This window comes from Micromys minutus, assembly GCF_963924665.1.
Source record: "Micromys minutus genome assembly, chromosome: 23".
Taxonomy (NCBI): Eukaryota; Metazoa; Chordata; class Mammalia; order Rodentia; family Muridae; genus Micromys; species Micromys minutus.
The window spans coordinates 12659735-12682725 of record NC_137958.1 but is presented as its reverse complement, the minus strand read 5'-3'; the positions used below and the strand labels follow the sequence as shown (position 1 = coordinate 12682725).

The following is a 22991-nucleotide window of genomic DNA, read 5'->3' as shown; positions in this document are numbered from 1 at the left end:
GGAATTTTCTTGGGTACATGTGTTTTATCTTTCAGTTTGCTTATGTCTTTGGAGTATTAAAAGTTTTAATGAATGGGTCTGGGAAGAAAGCAATTGTCATGCGTGTGCATGGAGCAGAGTTCAGATGCGTGAGGTCCCAGTACACACATAGAAGCGGGGCAGGCATGGAAGCCGACCTGTGCTTCTAGTGCTTGGGAGGGGGAGCAAGGACTTCCCAGCGGTAAGCTGGCCAGATGCATTTTGCTAACTTGAGATCTCTGGCTTCACTAAGAAACTCTGATCCAGTGAAATAGTAAAGAGCAATGTGGCTTCCACACTCCACGTGTACACGTCCCCATACTTGACCGTGCACACACACTGCACAGAGGCTCATGTGAAAAAGTCTTAACGGTAGAAGTCATCTTTTCTTTAGGCTTGCATTGTTCACTCTATTTAATAAATCCTTGCCCCAAGGTTACAGAGATATTCCCTCACACTTTCTGTTTAAAGTTTAAAATTTTACTTCTCGCATTTACATAAATTTAATTTATTTGAAATTCATTTGAAGGTGAGGAATAAAAGCTGAGATCCAACTTTTCATTTCATATATAGATAACAAGCTGTTCCAGCACCATTAACGAGTCTGTCCCCAAATGAGAAAAATACCATTTAGTCATCTATGTCTCTCTCTGTCAAAGCTAAATTATATTATAACTAGGTTATTATATATTACCTATTAATTATATGTTATTCTACATTATATAACACATTAATTACCTATAAACACTACATATTAAAATATACAAATTATTACATATAACAATGTAGTGATTAATCAATATAAAATAATGTATTACTATATAATATATTAAAATTAATATATATTCTAGTTATAAATGTAGGCAATTTTGTAAATCACAAGGCAAAAACCCACTAGTTGTTGAACATTAACAGCTCTCTTAAGGTATGCCAAGTTGCCTTCCAGAGAATTGTCATGGTTATCAACCATACCTTCGCCCATCAACACCTTTGAGATGTTGAAAACCATATCTAAGCAATGTATTGAAGCTGCATGCTCATCTCTCCACAGAGGAGCACCAGTTTCATTACATTTTATAAGGGAAACAAAATGTTGGAAATCCATAGATGTAAATCACATGATAACCATCTCAGATAAAATGTGGAAGCAACTCTGTGAGAAAGAACATCTACCTTTATCCCTTTCTCAGTGTTCCTCGGGTGTCCTTGACTGATACCTTCTGCTTCCAAAGCAAATACCAAAGCAAAGCAAACCAGAGAAATGGTTTCTCATCAAACAGACACACCATACACCTGCAGCACCACACACTGACTACTCTGAAAGTAATAGCTGAATTAAAGGTGCATAGCATCATTTGCCAAAGTAGCACATGCTTGTAATACCAGAACCTGAGAGCCAAAGGCCAGAGGACTATGAGCAGGAAGCCAGTCTGGGCTACATAGTGTATTCTAAGTTGGCCTTGGCTACGTAGTGAGACTCGTATCAAAAATAAAGCAACAACAGAAAATTATGTGTAATCGTACATGTGACTTTAGGGACTTTAGGGTTTATTTTATGAGAATCTTAATCTCCTAACTTTGTGGATGATTTTAAATATTCATTGGTATTTAGATACTCATTTCTCTACTACTTAATTTTGGCCCTTTATTATTCACATAATAACATGTCAAAAATGGAGAAGTGGGGTGCACGTGTTAGGCAGTTTGCCTGAGACTGTTGGTTTTGTTATAAAATGAAGTTTGTGCTTTAAGCCATGCCAGGATGATTCCTGCAGGCTTATTTACTGACTGTGTGCACATGCATGTCATGGCACACATGTGTGGAGGTCCAAAAAGACAGAGTATGTGGGCTCTCTGGGGATTAAACTCAGGTTGTCAGTCTATGCATCAAGTGATGCTGAGTCATCTTGTTGGACCCATTCAATTTTACAACAGACTTAAATCTTAGCCTGCCTGTCTCCCTCCCTCCTTCCCTCCCTCCCTCCTTCCCTCCCTCCCTCCCTCCCTCCCTCCCTCTCTCCCTCCCTCCCTCCTCTCCCTTCCCCCCCTGCATGTGCTAACAGATTATGTCAATCATCCACACTGCACAAGTAACTTTTCGAGAAAGCTCCTCATGGTAATGGTTCGCTTGTAAATTCAGCAGGAGCCTCACGTGATGAAAACACGAAGACTCCACGCTGCTTCATTGGCCTGTTACGTGCTCCATTTATCCCAATTAAACCACTCAGCCTGCCGATCCACACAGCAAGTTTAAGTTATAAATGATGCAGATGATAACTCTGTTTAGATATACGGTGTGCTTTAGAGTATTTTTAATTGAAAAGGATGGGACTGTCGTAGACGGAAAGAACCTATTATTGTGGGAGAAGTGTTCAGTGGCTACTTTCTATTAGCTAACTGTTGTAAATTAATTACATTTCTAGGGTCATCTACATCAGTTATTTTTACAAGGTTGACCACAGACAATGCTATAATTCAGATTGTATATGGTCTCTCAATTTCTATTTTAAGCCCAACTTCCCTAATTTACTCTAAACTTGTTTTTATTTCTCTTACTAAAGCAGTTAGCTGTAAGATAGCAAAAGTGAAATTAATCTATTTTGATACCCAAATATTTAAAATCAGATGGCACAGGCAGTTCCATCAACTTTGAATAGAAAGATGAAGGAAGTCACGCTTTTCTCACGTTTAATGAATTACACCTCTTATAAAAGTCTTATTGCTTTGAATAAATTATCTACATTTGTTAAATATTCAGCAGGAGACTGTCGAGCACAGGTGCATTCTTTCAAGAGTTTGTACCAACCAGAGTTTCTAAAGTTCTAGAAAGCAGAACGCTCATGGAGGCCCGTGGGGCAGTGTCAGCTACCTAAGCCTTCAGGGAGAAATTGTCCAGTTCCCTGCACTTGGTCTCCACATAGGTGCTCCCCAAACTGTACTCATTTCTCATTAAGAAATGACACAGCTCTGACCTTCTCCCATTGAAATAATTAGATGGAACGAAATTATAACAAAATCTACGAGACCCCAGCAACGGCTACCTGAGGAGCTGTACCATTTTAGCAGTTTCTCGGATGGCACAGGGAGCTTCTCTGACAAAAGTACTGATCCTCTGGGCTGTAAATGGCTTTCCCTGAGGAAATGCAGTGAACTGCATCTGAAGGAACATCTGCCTAGGGGTGAGCTCTCTACCACATACCAATTATCTTTACCCCTTTATGACTAATTATAAAATAAAAAGCCCTATCTTATTTATTATAAATACATCCGTATCTATTATTTATTACAAATAGAGAGAGATGATGTTGAAGGAAAGAAAACAAGTTTCCAATCAATAAAACGCCCTAAGACAACTTTGTTCTTCTGAAATACCAAGGTCACAATAATATTTAATTTATAGCTTTAAAATAAGACTATCTTTTGTGTGACACAAAGGCACATGGTCCAGGAAGCAAAAACAGTCTGAAGAGGTTCCTTAGCTGGACCGTTAATGACCTTATAGACTCCTAGGATGCTTTGTTATGATTGTTTTTTAATCAGTTCACACCTAGGGAATTTCTAGAACAATAGAGTTTCTGGAGGGAAATCTGTCAACTGAAATTACACAATGCACATATTTGTGTAAGTATTCATAAAGATCCTTTTATATTTTAGGAATTCATCATCCATAAATACTTAAATAAATGCACAAGAACGTTTGTTACAGTGTTCCTCATCTACAGCAGGGGTTGGTTAAGAGCTGATATATGATATTTTTTGAAATGTTTAATATGATTACCAATTGAAAGAGACTCTTATCATGTGTCACTATGTTTTGTACAAGTTGATTTGAGATGTTAACAGAGAGAATGTGGTTCCCATGAGGCCTTTCAGTATGTGAACAGGAAAATCTCTGAAGAGCATTTGCCAAGGGTTTAACAGCAAGGAATGGGAATCCACAGGGGACTGTGAATTTTGACCTCACATATCTGCTTCAGCAAATAAAATTTCAGAGAAAAGCAAAGGAAAAGAAGAAATACCAGCTGGTTTTAAACTCAGAATAAAAAATTCAAACGATTTCATTATAGGCTGGCAAAGAGCAGTTTAATATGTCAATCAGATGTTTCTCTACCAACACTGCATACAGAATGCTAAAGAAATGGACCATTTCATATTATGTATGAAAATTTGCCTTACTTTTCAGGACAGATTAAACCACCTACAGATAGAAATGTTAGGCGTGCTCTAGGACACAGAACAAAGGCTGGCTGAGTCTGTATTTACCAAATCTATATGCTTTTTAAACCTCATATAAATTTTGAGAGATTGAAAAAGTTCATTTCGTTGGTAAGGCCCGTGTGGGATCCAGCCTCTGACATTTAATAAGGTATGTGGCCCTGGTGGAGACCCTTACCTTCATTTATATTCATGAGCTTTATCTCCAGTAGGGGTCCTCTGAAGTCTAGCAAGGTGTGTGCTTTCTCCCCTTCACTGTGGTTATGGGTTCTCCCCCTCCATGTCCTTCAGTCACGGGGTGGGAGGTTTTGGGGTGGAGGGGTGGGAGTGGGGGTTGGGAGTAAGTGAGGAGCCCCACCTGGAGGCTTCCCAGCATGCCCTGCATCCAGAGATTCTCCTCTTGACTACTTTTCCATGTTTGCTCACATTTAATTTTATTCCAGGTTTTATTACATGCCCCATGTTTTAAGCATACCGGTCCGGAATAATCCTGATATGGAATGCTGGTTTCTTTATGGGTAGAAGACTCGCTGTTTTCTCAACATTACACAACAATAACACAGCCTAGACTCGAGACTGCTTAGTGCAATTTACTAACTGAGTCTCAGTAAATTAGCTTCACTCTCTCGGACTGTAAGACTCATGCCATTCTGTGTGTTGTAAAAGAAGATAAAATATAATTCAAAAGATTTTTTTTTAAACTACGACGAACGTTTTATTTTTACTTCATTGTTTTTTTTCTAGAGTTACTAGACTAACCATCATGGCTAATATGATATGTAATGAGTTATTACTAAAACAGTCATGTGTGAAGAGATGTTTAGCAGAAAGAAAAGCTGTGTTTTATCTCTCGGTGGGTCTCTTACATTGTAGAGTTTCTATTCAATTTTAGCACATTTTTTTTTTTTTTTTTAGCCATTTTAAACTTAGTGTTGTTGTTGTTTTTTAAATCTAAAGCATGTCTATTGTTGTGAAAGTAATATTCAGATGTAGACCAAGTGAAGAACAGAGCAGGAGGGAACAGTGCTCTGGAACAGCATGTAACTGGTCATCGGAATCTTGTCTGTAAGACGTATTTTAATCTGTTCAACTGTCTCCACACCTTGTATTTCAGTCTCTCGGGGTTGATTACTAGACGGTGCAATCACGACGGATGACACCACATGCTTTGGTTGTAATTCATAGAGAAATCTGTCTCCACGTGACTGAGAAACTCTCTCCTTGCTGGCTCGACTTTATAGTTGGGATATCGAGAGCTGATCCAGTACTTGGCCCTGAATGTTATAATGCCATATCACCACACTGATGTACAAGTGCCAACACGGTGAGGATAACCAACACCTCTTTTGTGTAGATTTAAGGTCTGCTGCATATAAAGGAATCTATGCTTGGTACATGGTTTAAATCCGAGGTTAGGGAAACCATAGGCCTGTGTGGGAGGAGAAAACTGTTGTTTTGATAAACAGTCATGTTGTTAAACTGTGTTCTGCATACCGTTTTAAGTCTAAAAAGAGCACTTTTCCTTTATATATAACATTTGCCTCTGCCATGTGTGTATGCCTGTGTGTTCACACATGTCCTCAGGTACCCGTGTGTGCACGTGCATATGTGTGAGCTGGGTCAAACTTGAGTACTGCTCCTTGCGAGCCATCCTCTTTGGTTTTATGAGACTAGGTCTTTCACTGAGACCTGAAGCTAGCTGACTGGTCTAGGGTGACTCATTAGCAAGCTCCAGGGACTGTCCTGCTTTCAACCTTTCCCTTCCAACACTGGGATCACAAGTGTGTGCCACCAGGCCTGGTTTTTAAACATGAGCTTTGGGCGGGGGGGACCTCAGGTCTTCATGCATGTTTGACAAGCGCTTTATCAACTGAGCTATTTCCCTGGCCCTCTACATTTTTTTTTTTTGGTGTTATATGTGATAAAGAGCTTGAGATTAAAATATCCAGTTTACTAATTTGTTTTTGAACTAGGCACCTATTTATAGTTGAGGGAAATACAGTACATTTGTTTCAACCATCATATTTTTTTTGTTTTGTTTTTCTCACCTCTAATTTTTTTCCTTATAAAGCTGTTCTGGCTTCACAAATGCCGTATGGTCCCTCATGCTTCTGAGGATAACAGATATGCTTCTGAAATGGTCTTTGTACCCATTCATCCTGATATTTCATTTACTCAGCTTTGGTTCTTTAGATGAATGCTTTTATTTAGAGTTGACTTTAAAAAAATTATATTCGGATATCCTAGATCATTTGTTGAAACTACTAGCTAGATTTGAGTTGTCAGTGTGAAAATGCCAGTTGCCAGATAGGTTAGGTACCGTAAGTGAGGACTGTCACTCACTGCTCTGAAGTTCATTTCCAGATGGCCACATTTGCTGTTGCTTCCTGGAGGTGGGAGCCTGGGTTTGAAGTCGCTCAGCAATCTCTACAGCTGTGACTTGGAACTACACGCCAACCCGGGACCCATACGTGGAACAGAGCTGGGGTGCTGCTTAGGATGTGTCTTATTCGATGCGCATTTCAATCTGTAGCTTTCCCCTTCCCCTGCTTCTCAGATCCCAGGCTCATGTTCACCCCTACAGCCTCTGTCCCCCCAAGTCCATCATAATTTCTGGCCTACTCAGGGAGATACCTTACTGTTTTCCTATTCAACAGATTCACTTGCTTATTTCCTGTAATTTTCAAGGACTTGGAACAAGGATTTGGGGCAGGTGGTGAGAACAAGACCATGCTATATTGATTAAAATTTCTAATGGTCATTAATGTGCAGATTTCCACTTTGTCATGGGCATACTGTCATGGATAACAATAAAGTATCTTCAAAAGGTATTTAAATAGCACAAACATATAAGGGAAGGGCACAAGGCACAGATACAAATTCTACTTTACGGCAACATGTCATTCTCCCAAGCCCTTTCTCACCCAGCCTTAGCTAGGAGAGATACTATAGCTGCTAATTAAATGATGTGTGTGTAAGGTTATGTTGAAGTTCAGAAAAGCTCCCATAAATTATCAGTGTATGTATTAAAGCATCCCCCCTCTCTGAAGTAACAGATGTGTCTTCTTTAGGAAAAGAACCTATACCCCCCAAGAAAAAACTCTTCAACATTCTACTTTAAAAACAGCCCACCAGCATTGGATAGCCCGGTTATGTGCAAGGACCACATGTTTAAGATATGCAAGGCTTACACGTGACGATGTCCAAGGTTCACACACTCTGGGACAGCCCAGTGATGGACCAGGCTCACATACTCATGATGTGCAAGGCACACATGCTCTGAGACAGTCCAGTGATGTATATGGCACACATGTCCTGAGACAGTCCAGTGACAGGAAGGCTCACACACCCACATCCTTCTGATGTGAGATCAAATGTTTAGATTGTAGTAGGAAAACATGGGCAGTTGGGGTAATCATTTTTGAAAACATTGACCTGCATTTTCTTTCTACCCTGGCCATTCACACAAAGTGGTTTGAATATATTATAGGGTAGGATGCTCTTTAACACTATTTAATTTCCATGGAGAAAAAAATCAGGTGAAAGGGATGAATATGCTAAATACTTGATATGATTTTTTCCCCCAAAGTTTCAGAATACAACTAGTTCAATCACTCTGAGTACACGGAGGATTTATTAGCTGCCTGTTGCCCTTAGCAGGGGAGCTTCCCATGGTAAATGGTTTGTTTCTGTGTAGTTGAGGTTGAAGGGAAGACAGACCAACATGCTATACACTTAGCAGAAAAGGGACATATCAAGTGTTCATAACCCAGTGCTTGTCTTTGTTGCCTCTCACACCACATATAAAACTCTCCCCACAACACTGGACTTTGTGAAAAGGGCCTCTGCTGTCTTCCTTCTTCATATGCCAAGTGAGCTTCCAGGGCTTTCCCTGTCTTTGTTTCCCAATCCCCATCCCCCCAGAAGTCCTGTGAATTCAGATGTGCACTCTGCGTGGGTGGCTTTTATGTGGTTCTGGGGATCCAAACTCTGGTCCTCACACTTTCATGACGAGCATTTTTATCTGCTGAGTAATATTCCCAGACAAACAGGAACTTCTGAAAGTACTGTTCAACTTGGAAGTGATCAGAGGCACTCAAGTCCCAGAATAAGGCTGACAGAACAAAATTTATAGAAAACACAAACCACCCTCAGTGCCTTGGGTCTCCCATTCTCCAACACCAGTCCCAAATATCTCCTTTATATACTTCCCAAAGGCAAATTGTACCCCCCAAATAGCCATTTTTGGTATCCCCCAAAATCACATTTCAATGAAAATAAATCTCAGTCCCGGGGGGGGGGGGAACAAAACTAAATATAATAGTGGTGGAAAGATTTTGTATTCCATTATTGAAAAAAATTCCAAGTAAAAGGTAAATAATATGGGATATATATGAAGATATGAGTTATTTATAATCATGATTTTAAAAGTATCCATAAAGGTACCTGATTTCTTAATAAAAATCCTTAGGATGTGTCCCTTTTGGCTTGTCTGTGGTAGAAATCATCAGAGTTATTTAAGCATCATTTTGCTGTTTCACGATATGCATGAGTAAGGGTAGATGGTGCACACAGCATGGGGGATAACAATTACTTACCCTGTGGGCTGGCTCTCAAATTCTTCTGACCACTGCTCTTGAATATCCTCTGTAGAAAGATCTACGTCCCTGGTGGTGGCAAAATTGAACTCGCTGCCTTCATTTCCATGGAAATAAATGGAGTTCCCATCTGACTGACAGCTATGCTGTAGATAAAATAGAGAGCATGGGGTGGCTGGTGAATTGGTTCTCTGTCTGTTTTACTCATGTATAATTAGAGGTTTCAGAGAAGTCATTACATTCTTCCTTCCTCGACAGACTCGCAAGTCAAAAGCGCTTTTTACCTCTTCTTTGCCTTGCTTAATTCAATTATCATTTCTTTCTAACTTATTAAGTCATCACACAAAAGGAGTCAAGAGGGCATTTGAGGCTTGCCATCCCAGCCTTTAGGGCGAGACAAGAATGTTTTAATTGGAATAATGTCCCATCGACACCACAGCTCTTGTTGTGAGACCGAGGCCTGGCGATGATCTGCCATGTATTTTCAATCCTCTGCTTGTAGGCTAAATCACAGTGACCTTTCCCGCCTTCTTACAGTTCTGACTTGCCATTCAAGTCTGTCACAGTTTGTCTGTGAGTGGAGTGTGAGTAGAAGAGGCAGCTAATCACAGCATGGGACACTGAAAAGGTCACATCCGTCTCTGCCAGGCCGAACACTCTCAGCCAGATTTCAGCAAAAGTTTCTGACCAGAATGGAGGTAAGCTTGACCATTTCAGGGAAAGGCTTGAGAATCCCAAACTCCATTACTCTCTGACAGAGCACTTGCAAGATAAATAAATAAATAAATAAATAAATAAATAAATAAATGAAAAACATGTTTATCTCAGCTTGATGTGGATGATCAAAGATGGAAATCTCGAGCTGAGTAAACTGAATGGCTCATGTACACCTCTGCACCTAAGGATTTTCAGTTCTCAAATTTTTGCTAAGAGCTAGAGATGCAAGTTTTGATAGGATAGTTGCTGGCCACACACGAGTCATTACATTCAATTCTCAGCATAACCAAACAACAAAACTAATAATCTTAATTTAGTTGAGAAATGTCAAATATCAGATACAGGGCCCAATGGTAGGCAAAATATTAGTGTATAAAAGTATGTAAGAGATGGTCAGAATCACCTCTAGAAGAGCCTAGACAAGCAGCCTTTACACTGAGCAGGTCTTCAAATGGCTCTAAAAGGATAGAGATCTGTGCTGGATGACAAATGTATATGTGCACAAAGATGTGGTCATCACTTTGCTATAGCTGCACAATTCTGAACTGCATTCTAAACACCTTATACCCACAGATAAGTGTAGCTCTCACACCTGTACACAATCACTTTGTGTACAGAAACATTACAAAACTGAAATGCCAAGAACAAGCTATTATGTGGTGTCCATCCCCAGCTGATCCATCTACACACAACCCCAGCTGATCCATCTACACACAACCCCAGCTGATCCATCTACACACAACCCCAGTTGATCCATCTACACACAACCCCAGCTGATCCATCTATAACACAACCCCACCTGATCCATCTACACACAACACAGCCCCAGATGATCCATCTACAACACAACCCCAGCTGATGCATCTACAATACAACCCCAGCTGATCTATCTACACACAACCCCAGCTGATCCATCTATAACACAATCCCAGCTGATCCATCTACACACAACCCCAGCTGATCCATCTATAACACAATCCCAGCTGATCCATCTACACACAACCCCAGCTGATCCATCTATAACACAATCCCAGCTGATCCATCTACACACAACCCCAGCTGATCTATCTACAACACAACCCCAGCTGATCCATTTATAATACAACCCCAGCTGATCCATCTATAACACAACCCCAAATGAACCATCTACACACAACCCCAGCTGATCCATCTATAACACAATCCCAGCTGATCCATCTATAACACAACCCCAGCTGATCCATCTATAACACAATCCCAGCTGATCCATCTACACACAACCCCAGCTGATCTATCTACAACACAACCCCAGCTGATCCATTTATAACACAACCCCAGCTGATCAATCTAAAACACAACCCCAGATGAACCATCTACACACAACCCCAGCTGATCCATCTACAACACAACCCCAGCTGATCTATCTATAACACAACCCCAGCTGATCCATTTACAACACAACTCCCGCTGATGCATCTACACACAACCCCTGCACCTCAACCTCAGGAGCACCTTGGAAGAAGGGTTGGAAGGACTGTAAAAGCCAGGTGAACAGGATGTCTTCTATAAGACTGTTTCCCAGAAAAGACAGGGGAAATACACTCATGAAGTAAGTTCCCAAAACACAATTGTATAACCAAAACCAGAACAAGGACAATACCAACAGTCACATTATTAGAAAGGACAATCACACAGGGCCCCAAGCACAGATAAACATTTGGAGAGTGGGGGAAACTAGTCTGCCCTAGGGAAGAGTCATCCAACACTAACTGGTCAGATCTGAAATCCTCTTCATACAAATAATCTATAAACGGAGCCGACTGTATTTATATATTTAGGTATGTGTGTGTGTAAAACAATTAGAGAAGAGTCTAGAGAAAACAGGCCAGAGGCCATAAACTTCTGGGCAAGGTGAGGGTATTACATGCAAAGGGCTGGAAGTATGATAGAGAAAAATTATGTAATTATATTTTAATTTTAAAAATTCAAATAAGCACTAAAAACTGAGAACCAACCAATCAACTAACCGAAAAACACAAAGATGTTACATTGGCCTCATTTGAGAACTAGGCTGGAGACTGGCTGCTCAGGTTATAACAAGTGCATCAGGAAACCTGACTCAATTGTTTTAGCAATGGTCTTCTAGAATCTAAACTGGCTATAGCTGGTCAAACCAAGATGGTTGTAATAGATTTGCTACTGAACCGGAATAGTAAGTAGTTTTCAGAAGTTCAAGAAAGCAGCAGCACAGGACCTTAGGGGAGTCCGTTCTAAGACTTATGCATGTCTTCTGGGCCCTGTCATCACGTTAGATAATACTCAGCATGTGGCATGCACTGACTGCTTGAGACTTTTCTGCACATGCAATGAATACAGATTTCTCATGGACAGTAAACTGAGCTCATTTTATGCCATATGCACCGCATATTGATCTAAAGGTAGAACTTGGCTCCTTTCACAGCAAATAGAAACTGCCAATTGATGATACATTTTAAAGATTTCTTCACCATGCCCACCAGAAAGAGAAGCAATGCCAAAAAGTTCAGGAAAGGCCATTTTCCAAAAACAACCCACTGAATCTTTGTGGTTTTCCTCACAGCCTGATCAACTGTGGTATCTGAACCTAATGCACAGATTCAGACATCAACTGGCATGGCAATCATCCCAGGAAGTGGCACACAAAATGCCCATACATGTGAAAACAGTCATTTATGTTATAACTAGAATGAGATATTTGTACAGTGAAAAAAATGAATCATCTAATAGCCTTTGTCATTTCTGGCCAGACATTCCTTTAAGAATTTAAATGTTGATTTCATTTATTTCATGAGTTTTTGTTAGTAATTTAAAACTCTATGTAATGTTTTCTGCCCTTCCAAACCTTATTATTAATTCACTTGATGTGCATTTGAAGCTTACCTGAGACAGATTTTATGTGAAACATAAAGTCATTATAAATTTGAATAACTTGTTGCTAACTACTTTCACAAAGTCAACTGGTTTAACAGAAAAATGAAAGCGCGTTCCAAAGGCATTTCCAGTAGCTGAGCACATCATTTACAACTGTGGTACACCTGGACCTTAAATCATTAATAATCCAAGAGCTAAGATAGTAGCCTTGTGGCAATTTTTGGTATTCACAGATCATTATGCTTAATCTACACTCAACAAGAAATCTGTTTCCATGTTACGTTCTGTCCTACATGTACTTTATGCTTATGGTAACTAGTGGGATTTCAATGCATGCTATCAAACCTCTAAAAGAATTAAGTACTGACAAAATTATTCGTATAATGTTATGCCAAATGCCTTTAAAAATCTGTATATGTATCCCTCTTCTTTTTACAACGAAAGTTGTAAGAGAGAGAAAAAAAAGAAAGTTAGTATCCAGGATATATCCTATCATGGTGACTACACTTTCGTCAGCATGTGAAACACAGATATTTTACCCTGACAGGTGGGAAAGCAGCAGTCTGAGTGACTTGGTAATCACTTCTGTGACTATTAGCCACTTTTCTTATTAGTTGGCTACAAAATGTGTCTAATTTGTCTTCAAGAAGTTTCTATGAGAGACAGAATGGGTATCATTTTGATGTAGTTTTAAAATCTCTTGTGTGCCCTTCTAACCAATTCATAGTAACCAGCCAATTCACAGGTAACCAAAAGTCAACACCAGAGCTCAGTTCAGACAGAGCGGGAGTTCTCTGTTAGCTTCTAGGCTTGGCCTAAGAACAATCCTGCCAGCTGTAAATAGTAAACTCATCTCTGCTCCCTCAGATGATCCAGTCTCCTTATGGTTATGCCAAGGGGTGAATTCCTGAGTTACTTGAGATGATGACCTACTGAGTCCCCTTCCTTTTAAGAAGTTGGTCATATACAGGCTTGCGTATGTGACTCCAGGGTAGGGAAGCAGGCTACTGCTGTGTCCTTGTTTGAAGATCTTAAAACTGATTGCAAGAAGAGTTTGAGCCACTGGAAATCAATGGTTTGAAATCATCCTGGGTCCCAAGAAACTCTCCAAACTAAGAAATGAAGCCTAGATAATCCCATGGGAGACGATTCCTAAGTTTATTATGTGTTTCTTTCTACAACTTTGCAGAGAATCCAGGGTCTGCTTGCTTAAGGGCTGTGTGAACTTCTCTCCCTAATCTGACTCAATTAATGAAGAATCAAGGAAGTCAAGGCTGGGAAGAACATACTACCAAAAACCACAAACAATCAAGATGATAAAGAGAGAAAACTCAGGTACTGTATTCACCCTCGAGGATTGTGGAGACTGGGGTTGAAAGGCCTGACAAAATATACTTCCTGTACCTGACAGCAAAGGGCTGGCACAAGCCAGTTTGCCTCTGAAGACCTCAGATTTTCATAATGAATGAAGAACGGAGCCAATAATATCTACACTCTTGATAGATATGTCGTGAGAAGTTCAGAGATTAAAAGCAGTTCTTCTTAAATTTCTAAGTGTCAATATCTCTGAACATGTGCTCTTAAAAGACATGCACTATTGTATTTCATAGTCTCAGCAGTAACTGGTAGAGAAATAGAATATTTAAATATAAATTTTGTTTCTCATAATAGTTATTAAAATTAAAATTAAAAACATACTGCAAACATTCACACATTATTAGAGCAGATAAAACCATCAATTAGAGTTAGAAAACCCTCCACATTTTGGATGATTACCAAATCATCTCCTAACAGATACAAACTCAAGAACAGGAGATGACGAATGTTTTTCTTAACAGATGAGTTTGCACTGAATGACATCAAAATCCAGTGTGTTAAAAAGTCAAGTGCAACATCCACTGAAACTATGAAATTTCAGAAAATTGTTCTCAATTTTAATACCCAGCTGTTTTTGTTCAACAGCAATCCAAACTTACTCTACTTGTAGGAATTAACAATGGAAAACCTAAACAACTTCAATAAACAAACGCAAGGTAGCTGAGCATGTATTTGGGGTAAACAAGATATAAATTATATGGCTAGTTCTGTCTTTCTGATTTAAACTTTCCTATGTGCCACCAACTATTGCTTTAATGACCTGTTCCATTAGTTTAGCATTGGCAAACCGCATATAGTTTTAAGTACAGCAGATCTCTAGTGTTGATATCCCCATGTCTTTATTTTCCTCAGACAATAAATGAGTATTTCTCTGTTTTGCTGCTAAATGGATTTCTTTTATTTGACAAGCAGAACACAGTGTAACCAAAGGACAGAAATTGGCCGTTCAGAAAAGCATCAGTGCAAATTCCTCAATAAAACGTGTCCTTGGCCACAGTTCAGGCTAGCATTTTCTAAGCTTGCTCCCTCTACTCTGCACCACAGGTTAATGACTTCACCTCTGTTCTTGTAAAAAGTGCTTAATCCACCCCCACCACTGTTTAATTAGGCTTTCAGAAAGAACACCAGAGCAACTCTTAATAGCCCCTCTTTAGGGCTGATCTACCCTGATGATTCCTTTAGGGATCTACAACCTTACGATATACTTCTTGATGATGCCCTCTTTGCTGAAAGGGTTACACTGGGCACTTGGGCAGTGCCAGCTTGTGGAGGGCTAGAGGCAGATGGAAAGAAATCTGCCTGGTGTGCTGTTCCCTCCACACGAGCAGAGAGCCATCCATTTCTTCCATTAAGGAGTTGTCACTCAGCCCACCCAGCTGGAAGACCATTTCTGATGGCCAAGCTGGCTGGTGGCAGACAATTCAGATACAAAGTGTGCTTTAAAAGGAAGCTCAAACATCATTTGTAGGAAAATTGAAAATGCATGGCTTCCACCACAGCCAATTTTTTAATGACTGTAATATTTTAAGTGATTATTTTTGCCACTTCAGATTGCTCCTTAGAGAGGAGAAGATTTTTAATTAAAATCTAGGCAATGCAAACAGATGAGATATGAGGAACAGAGGAAAGAGAAATAAGATGAATAAAATTAATTAAAATGGCATTGTTGGCAGAGCCGTAAATTAGCCACTGGCTCGCTGGAAATAAAATATCCTGGCACATGAACTTGCAGAGGAAAGCAAGAGGTGCTGTGGGGTAGCTGGGAGCTGATGGCTAGTCTGCACGTTGTGTTTCCAAAGCCTTTCGTTATATGTATGCAATAGCTTTATCACATAGTTTCTACACTCTGGTTCAGTGGGTTTTAAAGATTCAGACATCATCCCCCCAAATAGAAAGAAAACCCCCTAGTAGGAAAAGAACACTTTTTCTCATGGGACAAAATACATTTCTATTACTTTTCACACTTTCGGTTTCTAGGTAATTTAATGCCAGTTACAAACCTGCAAACTTGGCTGGGACCAGAGTCCAGGTGCAGGAATGCCACAGAGCAGGTTCTTTAGTCAACACAATAGAGTCAACCCTGGCACGTGGCTTTTAGGAAGCTTAAAGAGTGATTTTTTTTCCCTCATTATTTTCTGGGATCATTAGGCATTCACAGTTGAACCACACCTCACTAGGATTTACAAAGATTCAACTTTTGGTATATTTTGTGACAAGTGTCTAATCACTTGGCAATACTATCCCCTCTGAAATGGACACAGTGACAGGCTTGAACTGGAGGAAGAGAGGAGGGCCAACCACGTGAATTTCTACAGGACAGTCACTAGCCTCATCTCTGGTGAGCTGGATTTTCACACTGTTAGGTTTTTGTACTTGTCTTCTCAAATTAAGGCCAAGGATGCCAGGCACACCCAGGAGGCTACGGCACAGCGTAGCACGAAAGACCAAGCTCTGTAATAAAACGAGCTTGGCTTCACAACTCTAAGCCTTTTGACATGTTGGAGCCCCTGCTTTTTCCTTTTCTAAATGAGGGTAATTGTAAGGAATAGATGAGAGACCAGAGGGATGTAGCTAAAGATAGCAATCTTAGGGGTCCATATATATTGCTCTTCTCTTTATTTTTGTTGCATAACTTCCTTTTCTTAAGAAATCTTACTTCAGAGAATGCTGCCATGCAAAGTTATTTTGTTAGGAGTTGTGCCGCACGCAAAGATGATGGAGATGCTTCCAAACAGAGGAAAGATAACGCTTCCTTATTGAATACTGTGTTAGCCTAATCAGCAATTAGATGTGTCAGTTTCAATCCCAAACAAAACAAGGTGAACACAAAAGGAGAACGAGGCTCCGGGGACTTGTCTGAATGGTTATCTTCTGCCGAACTGATCAAAATCAGGTGTTTGTAGGCTACCGCCACTCTTGCTCTGGTGACCTGGCTCATGTCCACACCTCAATGATGCTATTCCATATTAATTACTAGACAAATAAACCTCACTGGGGGGCGGGGGACTGTGAAAGGCACAGTACCACACTTAACCCTTCATCCCCAAAGTATTCTTATTAGCTTAACAAATTATATCCTGGCGCAGTTTGTAATGTGTACCCACCTCTTGGGGGAAACACAATGAGAACAGCACAGTTCCGAGGGAAGCGTACCCCAAGCAGAGGGAATCTGGGTAGACAGCATGCAATTAACCAAGCTGGAATCTGGCCAGGAAATCATGGTTATCATTCAGACCCCTTGTGGAAGAAGGCATGGGAACACGGCTGGCCACAAGTCTTACCGAACTCAGGTTTGCCCTCATTAGAACCCCGGAACACAAGTCCCTCAAGTCACATGCTAAACAAACAACCTGCAAAGTGTATTGTTTTTTCTTTTGCCAAGCAAACCCGACTGCTTCCTAATTGTCCTTTCACCTTGCAAGAAAGCAAAGTCACGGAGGGAGCCACTGAGCTGTTTTCCCAGGGCCCTGAATGGACTGTTACACAGAAGACGAACCGGGCACGGTATCAGGGAAGCCTTGTTTTCAGGGGGGTTTATTCCCAAAAGACAGGTTTGAAACTGATCTGGCTCCACCTTGACTTTCCCTCCTACCACTGTCAAATCCATTTTTTCCTCATTAGCCTCGGCTTCTACTAAGATTTAAACCTTTTCAGCCAGGCTCATTTACAGTTTTATTTTTTTAAATTTGGACACGGTTTTTCTTCTCCACTGGTGATTCTGCTATTTGTGAGAATTAAAAGCATTTGAGGGGTGACATCAGATGCTGGGAATGAAGCTGCAGTTCTAATGTGGGATGAAAACTTGCCTTCTGCCCAGTAGAACAACAACTTTGCTAAATTCACTACATATAAGGCCAATAAGAAGATTAACAGACTCTCTTGTTCCAATTTCATGATTCCTTTGAGGTAAGCCTGCTGACTTACCTAAGGGCTACTGCCCTCATTCAGGCCCCCTTTTTGTTTGTTAAACAGGGAGAACTGTGGCCTTATAATCAAAGGTGAATGTGGCAAAGGAGCAAACTAGTTAGATGAGAGAAGAGACAGAAACGAGACTCTCCTACAGCTCGACACTTAGTACTTGCAAACCTTTAGTGTGAATTTGCAAGTTTCAATACATTGCTTCTTAAAAGAGTTTCTAAATATGTGTGTTCAAACCATAGCCTGTTTGCAAGGGCAATTACTCTTAACAGCCTTGGTGGCTGTTAGCGTTGACTTACTTCTCAGCACAAATCACGCACAAGGAGGGATCTAGAGGTCTAGGCAACTGGGTAATAAATAGCAAAACATCATCAGGTGGAGGCAATCAGAATGTGAAGGTTTCTTAAAAATGAGAGGCATGTGGCATGGCACCTGTGTCCCAGTGACCTGCTTTTAATCTGCAGGCCAATTCCAGCTTTGACAGAAGCCAGTGATTTATGCCTTTGCAAACTCAGGGGAATCATGCTCACTGAGCAGATAGAAACACTTATAATGGGCACTGAGCAAAGCACTCTTCCTGTTTTTGCTTGTCGTGCACAGACACACACACACACACACACTCACACACACACACACACACCTGTGCACACACAGAGGCATGCACACAGGAGACAGCAAAGAGTTATGGATGATTTATACTTTCAAGATAAATTTCGCACCCGCCATGAAAGTTGTGTGCAAAAAGACAAACAAAACAGTGACTTGACCGATACATGACCACGCCATATTGATTCATTCAGAAATTCTACTTTGTGGGGTGCGATTAAGACATGAGGAGGAGGAGGAGAGAGAAAAATTCTCACTCATTTCTAGCTATCCCGGCTCACCACCATTTGCAGCCCTCCTCTGGTGGCAGCACAACCGAAAGCAGGCATCTCTGGGCTGACCCTCCAAACTCACTGAAGATATTTCCCTTTGAGCCTCTAAGTATATTCTCAAATTGCAAGATGCAAATCTGAAAAGGGGAGACAGATGGGCCGAAAGAATGTGTGAGCTGTGTTTTCAGTAGCTGATCAACATGACATACGGGGTGCCGAGGTTTCCCTGCCTGTGCCTACAAGCCTTCATGAGATGCTCCCAATAGGACTGCTGTTCTAGTCCTCGCCCATCACAACCACGGCTAGGCTACTAGTACTGTTGTCATTCATTATTGTCAACGGTCCACGTGGCTTTCATGACATTGCTAGCCTCACTCCCGAGTGTGAGAACCTTACCCAGCATGAAATGCTAAACCTTGATGGTCTTAAATGGAAAGAGCCAAAATATTCCGCTTGGATCCTTTAATCCTTGATTAAACCGAAATCACTCGCAGCTGGTGCACAGATTCTGCCTTGAGATTCCTCCTTCTCCCTCCTCAGATGGGACGGTGGGACCTCTGACACTCACACATCCCAAATGCCCACAGCTTCCAGACAGAAGCCCTGATGTGGTAACAGCAGCTATTCTAACAATTGCATTGACAGGCTGATACCATAACCTACTTTAGCAAAGTGTAAACTGACACCATTTCCTTACACTTCTAGAAAAATACACAGAAGTAAAAAGTCTTCTTTTCTAAAGGAGGCAAAATCACCATTGCCAGCAAATGAAACCGGTGATTTAATAGAGAGTGGGTCTCCGGCTGATAGTGGTGGGTGCATGCTGTGTGTGTGTGTGTGTGTGTGTGTGTGTGTGTGTGTGAGGGTTGCTACAGAGGCAGCATTCTGAGGATACCTTTTCATTTCCCCAGTCTATTTACTGTCATTTAAAGCCTCAGGTACTTGGTAGAGAACAAAGCCTCAGGATTGTTGGGAAATGAAAAGTCACGCTGTTAATTAGAAGCACGTTAGAATTGCTGGATCTTTTCTTCCATGTGGGAAAGTTCTCTGAGACAAGCCTGGAAGCTGAGGCAGGCAGCTGTGGGCAAGTTTACCGAATGCAAAACTACAGCAAAAGGCTGGGGATGTAGCTCGGTGGTAGAATTCTCCTCACCTGGGTCCAATCCCACCACCACACGTCAAACACACACAGATTCGAGAGCAGGTGCTATAGAAAAAGCTGGATTCTTACAGGTGCAGTTGACACTAAGACCCAAGACTAGCCAGTAACGTCTGTAACTCAGAGATCTATGCTAGGGACTGTACCTCCAGGTCCCTGGGTCATGTGCTACCTTAAGCTAATTTCTCTGTCTAGTCTTTTGCCACTTTTGCTCTACTTGGGATAAACAATGACACTTCGGATGAAACCATAGTTTTTAAGAGGAATTGAAACATCTGAAGAAGATGAGAGAAATGCAGCCTGCGAGTGACAGAGACTCACTTTTCTCTTTCCTTTTTGACCGATGATCAAACATCACCTTTGAGACCAGCAGCTGGACAATTTAGTTGGAACTGTGCATATTCGTAACAGCTTCCCTTTATCAACATTAATACTTAAGGAACTTTTGAAGACACACATACACACACACACACACAGACACACACACACACCACATTTTCTTTTCTTAATGTAACTTAATATGTAACTACCTTAACACACACAGAGATACACATACACACACAATACACATTTTTCTTCTCTAAATCATAAGTGTGTTTTCTCTTTGACTTAATTAAAATGTAACTACCTTGGAAACATTTAATAAACATAAAAAGATAAAGTCTGTTGAGCAAACATATGTAATGCTTACAGTTAAAGTCCAAAATAAAGCAACATTTTAAACACTATCGTAACTCATAGGAACACTGTGATGGTTTCTAAGTGGTTATAGTCAGTTTTCATCTCAAGGGACATTAAGAAAATAATTAACATTTGATAAAGGCATTTCATATAACTAAAAAAATACTTTTTATAATTCCAAATCATCTGGTCAAAGAAAAGGTTTTCATTTTGAGATATTTCAAACACAAATCAAAAGAGTGGTTATACAAATGAATTAAAAGGACAATTTAGATTTGACTAGGGCATGTATTTCAAGTTTTCAAAAGAAAAATTGGAGTAGAACTTCAATCTGGCAGGTGACTTAAAGTCAAGAAAATAAATCATTACCACAGTGACATTTTTTTTTTCTTAGTAGACTGTGGTCCCTAGACAATTCTCAGCTGTGTGGTTAGGAAGCTTATGATCAGGACAAGACTAAAAAGAAAACAAGCATTCTCTACCCGAAGTTTTAATTTAATTAAATTTCTTACCGAAGCAAAAGCAGACTTCATGCATTTTTGGCGTGGGTGGGACCAAACTCCATGTCTTAAGAAATCAAGTAGGTAATTAGATTACTATAATAGCTTGTAATAGGAGGCAGAAATGCACATCCATTCAGTAGAGGGCTTGAGAGTCGCTTGATGAAGAACCATTCTGGGGAAGGACTCAGATCTGCTTGTTAGTGTAGAGACAGGACAGCAGAAAGCCCCCTTCAATGCAGCGGCAAGAAGGTGTCACTCAGAGCACCCGGACAAAAGTTCTCTGTGCAAAAGCAATTTGTGCACTCTTTCTAAGGCAGCTGCAGCTTTAGAAATGTTCTCTAAGAGGTCTCCGGGGATGCTTTCCTGAACTGAGCAGAGAGGATGCCTGTTTTCAAGGCAGGTACATAGCTGTAACAACGTCACCCCATGCAGAAATGGCTACAGGTTTTTCTGCTCGAGAAAAAGGAGAGTTTCTGGGTTGAGACCAATTTGCAATCCCTTTTCTTGTATAGTACTGAAATACATTCTCAGAAGGCAGTAAGCAAGCTGCACCCTGTGGCACAGGCCTCTCTAATCCTAGATACCAAAGAGGCTTCGGGCAGAAGGGAGGGGGTAGAGGGCAGAGGGCAGAGGGCAGAGGGCAGAGGGCAGAGGGCAGAGGGCAGCAGGCAGAGCCATCGTAAGTTTGAGGCATATATGGATTAAATGGTGAGTTCAAGGTCAAACTGTTGTGCTGTGGTTTGAATGTGCTTGCTTGTCCCAAGGGAATGGGCACTATTTGGAGTAGTTGTGGCCTTGCTGGAGTAGGTGTGTTACTCTGGTTGTGGGTGTGGGTTTTATGACACTCTAAGATACTAGATGCCTAGAAGCAGCCTTCCCAACAAGATTTTGGACTCTCAGCTCCTCCTGCACCATGCCTGCCTGGGCACTGCCATGATCTTGCCCTGATGATAATGAACTGAACCTCTGAACCTGAAAGCCAGGCCCAGTTAAATGTTGTCCTTATAAGAGTTGCCTTGGTCATGGTATCTCTTCTCAGCAGTAAAACCCTAACAAAGATACTATCAACTTGATAAGAACTTTCATCCCTGCCCCAAATAGTAAAAAAAAAAAAAAAAAAAAAATCTGGGGATGTAGCTTAGTACTAGGACACTTGCCAAGTATGTAAAAGGTCCTGGGTTATTTCCATATATATGTACATGCAAAAAAAAAGCTATTTCAAGCCTTTATATTCTTGTTACCCTTCTTTTGGTCTCACCCTATCTAACACAGGACTGTTTTGCATCTGTAAGTCATAGCTACAAAAAAAATTAATTTATTTCTACACATTAGAGACACGTAGGGACCCAGAGTAAGGCCTAATGGTCCTTTTTGTATTGGTTCTTTATTACAGTCTCTCATCAGGCAATCTCATAACTGCTATCCCCATCCACTAGGTGACAACTGCAATAACTTCTGACCCACTTCCTGCCAACTACTTGTCACTTGGCCCTAAAACATCAAGAGCTAGGTGTCTGAACTGAAGCCAACCTTAACAGGTCCTGTGAATTTGTCCCTCCTCCTGTATTTCTTGTTTCAGCAAATAGCACCCTTGTCAATTTAGCTGCCCAAACCCTGTCCCTGACATTGGTAACCCCCTTCTTCTACTTTATCAGTTCCCAGTGACAAAATCTGAAATCTATCCACATTTCTCCACCCTCTTTCCCTGAAGCCTGTCTAATGAGATCTCTCACTGAGCCAACTGTAAGCAGCTCCTTGGTCTTTCCAAATACTCTTCACTCAGAGTTGTCTCTTAGAGAAGCAACTTCAAATACCAATGTAATTGTCTCTGACTTAAAGAACTTCTGTGGATATGATCTCCAGATATAATTCCAATAGTACAGCAGCTAGCAAATCTTCAAGGTCGTCCCACTTGCCATGACACCAAAATTACTTACCATGAGTCTCAGAATATGTGTGTGGGGGGGCTGTTTTGAACGCTACTGAAGGGTTTCTGCTTTATGTACTCACCGTCTACACTGGTGGCTTTCAACTTTCC

The 22991-nt window shown here is 40.8% G+C and overlaps 1 protein-coding gene across 1 annotated transcript in view; it reads right to left on the bottom strand.

The window, feature by feature from the left end:
* RELN (reelin) overlaps nt 1-22991 on the bottom strand; it is a gene marked incomplete at its 5' end in the record, with an annotated part of 413261 nt that overhangs the window by 164677 nt on the left and 225593 nt on the right. The window contains one exon of the mRNA XM_080936108.1: nt 8832-8977. Coding sequence (XP_080792234.1) covers nt 8832-8977 — 146 coding nt within the window. The remainder of the gene's footprint in view (nt 1-8831; nt 8978-22991) is intronic.